The sequence below is a fragment of the Poromitra crassiceps genome, assembly GCF_964638095.1.
Source record: "Poromitra crassiceps genome assembly, chromosome: 7".
Taxonomy (NCBI): domain Eukaryota; kingdom Metazoa; phylum Chordata; class Actinopteri; order Beryciformes; family Melamphaidae; genus Poromitra; species Poromitra crassiceps.
In genome coordinates this window covers 26,650,499-26,660,567 of record NC_139628.1, presented here as the reverse complement: position 1 = coordinate 26,660,567, position 10,069 = coordinate 26,650,499, and the positions used below count along the sequence as shown (strand labels likewise).

General features: G+C 40.4%; 1 protein-coding gene across 1 annotated transcript; it reads right to left on the bottom strand.

Moving 5' to 3' along the window:
* Window positions 1-834: 834 nt before the first annotated feature.
* On the bottom strand, window positions 835-6,215 carry LOC310780026 (uncharacterized protein). Its single transcript, XM_083640562.1, has 8 exons — window positions 6,137-6,215; window positions 5,468-5,569; window positions 4,827-4,842; window positions 4,653-4,738; window positions 2,127-2,180; window positions 1,955-2,017; window positions 1,731-1,779; window positions 835-878 (listed from the first exon to the last, which is right to left on the bottom strand). Exons 1-7 carry the CDS (start codon window positions 6,147-6,149, stop codon window positions 1,751-1,753), a joined length of 363 nt encoding a protein of 120 aa, XP_083496688.1. The 5' UTR covers window positions 6,150-6,215; the 3' UTR covers window positions 835-878; window positions 1,731-1,750.
* Between the last annotated feature and the right edge of the window lie 3,854 nt (window positions 6,216-10,069).

Sequence of the window (10,069 nt, the reverse complement as noted above, 5' to 3'; positions counted from 1 at the left end):
TAACACTGAATAAGATACTGACATAAAGCTGGATCATTTCTTTTTCTTTTTACAATACACCCTGAAGAGAACAGAGAGTCTCATCCCATCTATTGGAGATCAGCAGATTCTCTCTATTTGCACAAATGATATTCTGGTGGCAGATCTGACACTTCTCCACCCACAGGAAGTGATGAATCAAAAGCATTAAATACAAACTGCTGATCAGCAGTGAACAGCACAGCCTACTGCAGCTTTAAAAAATAATGTGACAAATATAATTGTACCAAAATATATATACAGTATATATTGTAAATATATAGGCCTATATACAGTATATTGTAGCCATAAACTCTTAGAATGACAAAACATCAATGGCCCTGCAGTTTGTGCTGGGAACAACAAACTTCATTCACCTACATCACCTGTCTGTATAAAATGATCTACTATCAAATACATTCTGTACAAAATAATGTGCATGTTTCCCTCCCTGGTACCCAATGCATGCTGGGATAGGCTCCAGCCCTGAACCCTGAATAGGAATAAGCAGGTATAGAAAATGCATGTGTGATGTTTGAATAGAAAGATGTGTGCAATGATAGTATGCACACATCTGTACACTGTAAATGATACAATGTGTCATGTAAGTATGAACTTTTCATGTTTTCTAGTAATTCATCGCTCTCTTGTTTGGTTGCCTGACACACTTCTCTTTATGGATCAAATATATGGGTGCTGTCTGACATTTTACATTCAGCTGTAACACATTTAATTATTATTAAAAAAACAAGTCAAAATATAATGATATGGCAGCATCAGCTCTATCATTTTACCACGGGCAGTTCCCAGTTTGTCTTCAGAATAACCAGTATCTTCAGTTCCCGAGGGAGTTGATACTGCTGTGAATGGAGAGGAAACATTCATTTAATTAATAGACACATAAATGGATGTGTAAAGATCCACAGCACTTTGAATCTCGGCCTCCAAATTCTCAAACACTAAAAACATTTAGATAAGAAATATGACAGTAGCTTGAAAAAGTTGTGAATAAGTTCCCTTTTACAGTGACAATGTACTGAACTGCTGAAAAGGGAGAAAAATACTCAGAAGTACCTACAACACTTACCAGTGCAGTGCATGTATACTGTCCGAACCATATTTTTAAATACATACATAACATTAAAACACAGGAGAAAACATGAATGATCACTATCTAGCGCCCTGGTTTTCACAAGAGTTTGCATTGACATGAATAAAAGTGTATTTGTGGAGGACACAAGTCATGTTAAAGTGTGTCTAAGAGCAACATGTTGCACAATAACACTACAAGCTGCAAGTGGGTGTAAACCTGGGCTCTGTGTTTCTCTACAGAAGGGACATCTCAAGACTCATTGATTAAACAGAAATGATCAACCGAGGGGAACTGGGGGGAATAGCGTGATCCTCCCACGCGTTATGTCCTGCCGGTGAAACCCCTCACTGTCAGGTGAAAAGAAGTGGCTGGCAACTGCACATGTATCGGAGGAGGCATGTGCTAGTCTACAACTCTCCCAGGTTGGCAGAGAGGGTGGAGCAATGACTGGAACAGGGGAATTGGCCAAGTACAATTGTTGAGAAAATGGGAGAACATTTTGAAAAAAACTTGATCCAAAAAAAGAAAAGAAATAATAATGATGCATTTTCAGTGAAAAGTTTGTGTAAATGAGCGAACAGGCTGAAAGTTATGGAGGATCATATTTATATAACTTTACCTGTGGTTGATACTATTTTCTTAGTCAGAGCGCTCTGCTGGATCCACATCTGTTGAGGATGATCAGATTAATGCATTTAAACACAAACAACAACAACAACAACAACAACAACAACAACAACAACAACAACAACAACAACAACAACAACAACAACAACAACAACAACAACACTTAGTGATTGCTGGCTGTTCTGTTTGCATCATGTTTAGAATTTGTGTTCTCACCATGAACGTTTCTGAGTTCAATCAAGGAAATGATGATGTCACTGGATCCACCTGCAGCTCCACCTGAAATGTAGATTTTCACTGGAATTTAAATCAGTCAGTTACTCACCTTAATTTGAGTGATTCTAGCATTTCCAACTGCTGCATGTTAATGATAAAGTAAATACTGTACCATTCCCAGTGTCTCCAGAGCCTCTGATATTGCCATAGTCATCATCAGCATAACCTACAGTACAGGTCAGTATAAGAATAAAGGCAAAGTCAAATTAATCACTTTAATTCTATCATACCAACTTAAACCAATCTCTTCTAACACGTCTTGTTCAAATGGAGTATGTTCAGTGGGATATCATTTAGAGATAGATGTAGGCAAATATATCACATTTTGATTCATATTAGAGACCTGGGTTGTTTTGTAGATGTTACTGTATCACATTTCATCAATAGTCTTTTCATACTGTAGAGTCAACAGTGGAAAGGTACTGGCTTGGTTTGGTTCAGCAGTGTGAGACTTGCATCATAAATCATGTTCTTCCAACACAGTCTCACAGAAAATTGTATAATAGCAACGTTTTGGACCAACGTTGCAGTCTCACAGAAAATTGTATAATAGCAACGTTCTGAGATTTTAGGGTTAGGATTAGAGTAGGGGGAGGGGTTAGAAACAGAAAATCTCCGTAAACCACGCCCAAACCATGCCCACCGCTGTAGACACATACGTTACCATTTTACAATTTCTGAGCCGAAATTGTAAAATAGCAACGTTGCTCCACAAACGTTGCTATTTTACAATTTCTTTGGAGATCGGGTTGGTTCTTCATGTAAGGGATGTTACTATTTGTGGTCTTTTCCCATCTCTTTACTCTAACTTTACACTGTATATAAACAGTTTTATGAATGAAAGTGAACCTGGAATCATTTGACTATCTCTCTGTGGAGCACTCACACACACTCGCTTTTTAGACAAGTTAGAAGACCACAATTAATCTACTCAACCATGAAAGTTTACAATTTGTGACACATTTTCAAGATGATCTCAATTGGCCCCTATCGTTGCATCGGCGCAGTTTCTAGGCCGAGCGGCAGGCGCAGATCAAAGCAGTGGGCGTGGAAAGGCGCACTTGATATCGTCGTGCTGGCGCTAGATGCAGCCCAAAGCATTACAACCACGCCTTTTAGGCGTAAAATTATGCACCGTCATGCTCATTGGATAAGTGCAATAAACGAATCGCACGCTTGCCTTTTTAGCTCCAATTCCAGTGATCCCGCAAAACCAGACGAAAGCCAAACGCTCTGCCCCCCCCCCCCCTCCCTTCATCCAGCCTGTCTGTCTGCATTATAGGCTATTATTCCATATTATTATGCTTCTCAAACCAATCTAACTGCAGTTTCAATACTGCAAGCATGTAAATACGCTACACTATAGCAAGATCAAAGTGAAAATAATGTTCTATGCATCAGCTAGAAAAATATAGCCTATTAGATTGGTGAAAGTTTGTCCAGAAAGATATCATTTTCTCTCGCCTGCTGCAGGAAGGATGATGCACATAAATATACCCTACATTATGTCAAGTCATTGCATAAATGTGTTTTTATTGTAAAACTAAATGTGAAATAGGGCCAAGTTATTGGAGGGACATCACAGTATAGCAGATGCCATTAGAAGCGCTTCCGCTGTTACTTCTCTAAATCACGTTAACTCGACAAGGGGTATATATAGGCCCAGGAGGACATATATGTTTCACTTAGGGTGGTGTTTTAATTTCGATGATTTATTTGGTCCAATATTGAAATGTTCTACAATTGCAGGCTGTGTTACCATTACACATTATTTTAGATCGACCTTTTATATCTATTTCGCCTCATTTGGTTGCTATTTAGTAGCGAAATTTAGTACCCAATTGCATGCTGGGGCATTCACAGGCAGTCAGAGAGAGACAGTCGTATTGTGCCTGTCAGACTGCCTGCAGCCTCAAAGCGGTACGGACGGAGTTGTTTTACCCAGGCTGGAAGCGTTGTCACACAGGCTTGTGACAGTAACTCAACGCGGAAGGATTTATTTCACAATAAACTGGTAAACGCACACCAATGCCTGCTCCTGTCAGTAGGAGAGAGGGAGAGAGTGACACAGAGAAGGGTGACAGAGGAGAGAGGGGACGGACTGGCCCATTGAATAGGCCTGCTTTTCAAAGGCGCAAGGCGCTAAATTAACGGCAGGTCGGAAGATAGGAGTACGCCGGTATTTAGCGCCGACACGCCCACTTTGGCGCATTCAGGGACTCCGCCACGCCCATTCGGCCTAAAGCGCATTTGGCAGCCTAAAGCCTATTGCTATTTTCCCGAAACAGGCGCTAGGCACGTTTTTTTGCGGTTAAGGCCCGTAATAGCGCCGATGGCCTGTGGGAGAATAGGGCCCGATAGCTTTCCCAACCAGGAGAATAAAAATAGGGTGATTGTAATGAGTTGCTCCTGATCCGAGGGTAGATAGTCAAATGTTTACAGGTTCACCATAAAATGAAAACAGCTGGTTTTAAATCAAATTATTTTGATTATTTTTTTGATTTAACGATAGATCAAGCAAAAGTTATTTATGTTTTGTTCTTAAAAAAAAAGCTTTCTATTGATTAGAAAGTGCTTGTTAGAAGTGTTATTGTAGTTTTAGTTGTGAAGAGCAGTCATGATTGGTTTGAAGGCTGACCATGTTGAAGAGGGGCGTATGCATTCTCTTGATCATCTCTCTGGTCTGTAGTGGAGCCCTGGTTGCTGCTCTGAGACTGGATGGGTCTAATAAATGTAGTAAATGTAGTAAATAACATGGAAGTTACCACTGTTATGGTTAAGATTAAGATGAGAGAATTGGTTCTGTACTTACCTGCCACAACATGTATCTGTGAAAAACACATTTGTTGTTATATAGTTTTGCTTTACAAATTGTTCTTCTGCTATTCAGTGTCATGACATAAGGAAGGATTGCTCAGTGATTTTGAATAATCAGAGTTTAATCCACAGTGGTTCCCAGAGTTGGGGTCGTGACCCCAAGTGGGGTCACCTGGAATTCAAATGGGGTCACCTGATTTATTATTATCTTTTTTTTTTTCACCACACACAATCTAAAGCTACCGAAGAGGATTAACAATTTATTTAGAGTTCTAAGTTTAGGTCAGAATTCTGAAAATAAAGAAATAAAGTTAGATGGTCTGAGGGGGGGGGGGGGGGGTGAGTCAGAAGACTTCTGAAATTAAAGTCAGAATTCTCTGTTTAATCTCAGAATTTTTATGAAAAAAGTCAGAATTGTGAGAATTCTGTTAAATTCGTAATTATCAGATTAAAGTCAGAATTCTGAGAGAAAAAGTCAGTTGCTTGCACGTGACATGATGTCACTGATGATGTCACTGATTATATTACCGATGTACCGAAATTTGAATGTCTGTGGTCCCTATATTTTGTGACATCAAAGTGGGGTTACAGCCAAAAAGGTTGAAACCTCCTGCGTTAATATGGAAAAAGTCTCACCCTTGGACTTCCTGCAGAGCCACAGCAGCAGCAGGAGTATGATCAGTAAAATGACAATAACCAGTCCAATGATCAACCACACCGGAAATGATGAAGAACTTGCTGCAATTACAGAGGTAGTATTACAAGTTTTAAAACAGTGATGTCACTAGTATAGGACACTGGGAACACTGACTTATTTTAACGTGATATATCAGATCAAGCTACAAGAAAATGTTTGGATTAAACTCTTAAAATGTCCACATCTGACTAACATTGAAAACAGCAATAGAAAGTGATTACAATAAATTACTGTGCTTTCAAAACCAAAAAAGTAATTTCTACTAATTCACTCCTACTTTGTTTTTGTTTTAGATGTAGGAGTGATCATACTGTATAAGATCAGTCATTCACAGCAAAACACAGTTATTCTGAATGTTATCTCCCATAATGCAGGATTTGTTGAGCTACAGTAAAAGGAACATTTTTCACAACAGTAGCTGATAATGAACCTTCAGTCACTTGGAAAGGAGAAACAATCATGGAACATATACCTGTAGGTAGCTTCATAACTTTAGTACCTGTGTTCTTCTTAGTGAGATACATTTAAATGATCTTACTCTAACCTAGAAGTGGCAGCACTTCTACCTGGGTTTGGTGTTTAGAATACATTGTTTTAATTCAACTCACATTTTATTGCCATCCAACTCTGTGGTGATTCTGTTCCAGAGTATTGACACTTGTAGAAGCCTTGGTGTGACTCAGACACAGCATGGATAGTCATCTCTCCTCTGGTGTCATTTTGGATCAGTGTGTCATGTTGATAGAAAGCCACATTGGAAAGTAATGGCTCTGTCCTGGATTTACAGCCAAGAGTCACAGAAGCTCCCTCAGTCACAGGATGGACAGGACTCAGCAGGATGAGATTTCCATCTGTGAAACAGATAAATATGAAGAGTTTCAATCCAAACTGAGATATCAACTGTTCAAGTTGGACACCTACTGTTACAAAAGATCACTGGCTAGAAAATACAATTCAGTATGGGTGGAACATAATTTAAGTTGTTCGCTACTTGCTGAAAAGCGTCTAAAGGATAAATTCACCCACGTCACTGGAGCCATAGGAAAAAGGAAGAAGAGCTGGTGAACCTGTCCTAGCTGCAGCTATACAGTCAAGATTTAAGCTAAAAACAGGGTGTAAATTATGTCTTTTCAAATCAACTTGGCATCTCAGGGCTTGTGGAGACTTGGATTACAGCTATTATCATCGGAGCAGTTTGGAAGCAGTTTGATCCTATCAACTTCAATTGTTTGGGAGCATTCTGAAAGAAAGAAAATCACCCGTCCTTCCATCGGCATGGGGGTGACTAAATAAATAAATAAGTAAATGATTCCTATTATTGTTATTGTTATTGTTATTATTATTATTATTATTATTATTATTATTATTATTATTATTATTGTTACTCGTATAGGTTTTTGGGTCACGAAGCCCATAGGCCTTTGTCCGGTGAACACGCAAATTTCCGGGCCCTACTGTGCGGCACGTGGGGGCGTGAAAAATCAGGGGGTGGACTTTACATGTCTTCTGGGCCCCCCTCTGCGAGTGGACACCACTTGTTTGCCCATCAGTCCTACAGATAACCCACAATGATTTTTTGTCATTTTCATGCCATTTTCTTGCAGTTCAAGCATGTTCCACAGTGTGGCACAGTCCCACATTACCCAATGGAAAATATGGTCCGTGCACACCGTGTGCACGTGTAGCACTTATGCTGGAATAAGTGTAAATAGGAGACATATATAATCAAGTATACAGTAGAGTATGGACTAGTTCCAGGTTTGACTATGGAGCTGGTGGAAGAGTAATGAACACACCGACACAGAACTGCAAGAACCGGTTTGTATTAGATCAACAAAATGAAAATGCATATGTAACCATGCAAAGAAGCCAGTTACATAAATTGACAACGCCACCTTGGGAATTTCACCCAAAGAGTTAAACCAAAGTTCAGTTTTACCCTTAAATGAAAAGCAGAGGCAAGATGTTCCAAGTATAACAAGGGTACATGTTTATTTAATGCACAAAGTCCAAGTTAAAAGGTTAACATGCTAAAAGGCTGGTTGTTTATAAATTAAAAACACATTTAGATAGTTCTAAATGGGAGCTGCTCAACGACCAGGAGGAGGGGTTAAGAGTCCCCAGAGAGGGAGCTAAAAGCTAAAATGCGATCCCAAATTAAGACTAGGTGGGGATACACTACAAACAGCACGGCAAACCAAAAACACAAACCCACAGATAACTAGGAACACGGGGATTCACACACTCAGCCCCTCTCAATGGGACAATTTCTCCACTCCTGGCCGGGACAACCTGCAGTCAGAACGTAACAATTAAAAACAGGCAGTGGTATAACAGAAAGTGAAATAGTACAACAAAATAAATAAAACAATAAAGAAAGGGCAAAACAGCAGCTGGCCGCTACTGTAAAGAGACAGGCGAAACACAAGTATTAATACATATATCTATATGTTCTGTGACAAATACCTCTATGAACATTTTACCTTCACAGAGAATAAAGCTCTTGGGATTCTCAAGCTGTGATGAATGTTCTAGGCCGCATGTTCACTTCTGCCTACAAACAGTCATGGTTAGACAGTAACAGTGGAAATAACCAGGAAGTACCTGCATACAAGTCACCCAACATACAACCTTACTCACATAGTGTCAGCAACCAAGCTCCAAGCAACCATTTCCAGGGAAAACCAAAGAGTGTGGGATAAGGACAGCTCAGCCCCACAAGACACAGTATTTATTGAGGTGCACCTAATTATCTAAGCAGCAGCACCTGGGCCTGGATGGGTGTAAATCACTAGGGAGGGAACCTGACTACAACATGGGCCAGCCCTCTAAGTTAGCCTGGCTACACATAACAAAAAACACTTGAAAATAAATCAAGAAAAACAACAAATAAAGTAAATATAAAGAGGCCTTTTAGATAAAAAGAGTGGGTTTACACCTTCTGTAAAGTAGCACTACTAGTGGTGATTTCCGTTCAGTCCATTAATGTTCAAATCAATTCATTGAGTCAAATAATCACATTTCTATTCATTTCATTCCCATCTTCTTCCCCGTCATAAATACTATGCAATTGCACAATCCCATAAAGCCTTCAATTCAGTTCACACTATAAAGTGACTATTGTGACTAAAGTGCTTCAAGTTTGACAATTGTTATGACAATAATTGCACAACCCATATGACCTGTGTGCAATGAGGGAGAAGGGGAGAGAAAAAATGAGTAAAGACTAGTGTGTAAAGTTCTACCACCCAAGGGGAATGGGGCCTATGGTAGGAGTGAGTTAGGCTTGAGGCCTGCCCAGAGTTCAAGGTTCTTCTGGTTTAGCTCGCCATCCATTTAGCTCCAGCTATGAAGCCCATCCAGTATTCGCATGCACGGTTTCCTCCACAACAGCAGCAGTTCCTCAGATCAGACACTGTTGAGTGATGGCTTGATTACAATTTGCATATATAGTGAAGGCTGTAGTTGGCATGGTAGCTTAGCATTTATCTTGGCATGTAGCTTAGCATTTATCATTGCTGGTTTTAGCAATGATGGCAGAAGATTTCCATGCTTTCTGTAATGAGGATGCACTCACCCATGTGGTGTAAAAAGCAGTGTTGCATCCAGTTTCCAATATTCAGGTTCCAAATGTCCAATGTCAGTCAACGTGAACATGAGTCAAGGTTTGTGGCCTGCTTGCATCAAGGTGTGGGGTCTGCTCTCAGCAGGTGTGAGTGAGAGAGTGAGGCAGTGATTTCCTCTTCCCAGACCAAGAAAAGGGGGCGGGTGCAGGACTGAAGAGCCTGCAGCCGATTGGCTCAGGTGTTTGAGTTGACAGTTTTGCTTGTCCAATCATTATACAGGACTGTGGATAGGTGAGTGTGTATATGGCAGAATGTTCAATTCACCTGTGTTACACACGTCCCACATTACCCAATGGAAAATATGGTCCCTGCACACCGGAAGGAAACCATGTGATTGATGTGGCTGAAGATTACCCTCAATAGACTAGATGCACAAAATGAGTTCAGCTGCAGTACTTAATTGAAGCTGCACGTGGGGTTCCGTCTCGCTACTTGGGGGCGGGGCAGTGTAGGCTACTCAGAACAATCAAGGTGTAACTAGAGAACCCATAGTACATTGTCAAAGAGTTGTTTTCGTGCTATTTTCAATTACTGATTTTTACAGAATTGTGGTAAATGACACAAAGGTGACTTTGACAGAAGCGGACACAGCTTTAAGGCCATAACATTGCAGTGGATGCATAGAATGACTAAAGTTTTTGCACGTGTGTTCAGCCGGAGGTCCTGAACTAGTGTAGCGAATATCGCCTCATTCCGTTAAGCCATGCCAAAATGAGAGCCAATCAGGGTCGCTCAGAAGGCCGGGGTACAGCTAATTTGTCATAACATTGCAGCGGATGGATAGAATGACAAAAAAATTTGCACGTGTGTTCAGCCGGAGGTCCTGAACTAGTGTAGCGAATATCGCCTCATTCTGTTAAGCCATGCCAAGATGAGAGCCAATCAGGGTCGCTCAGAAGGCCGGGGAACAGCTAA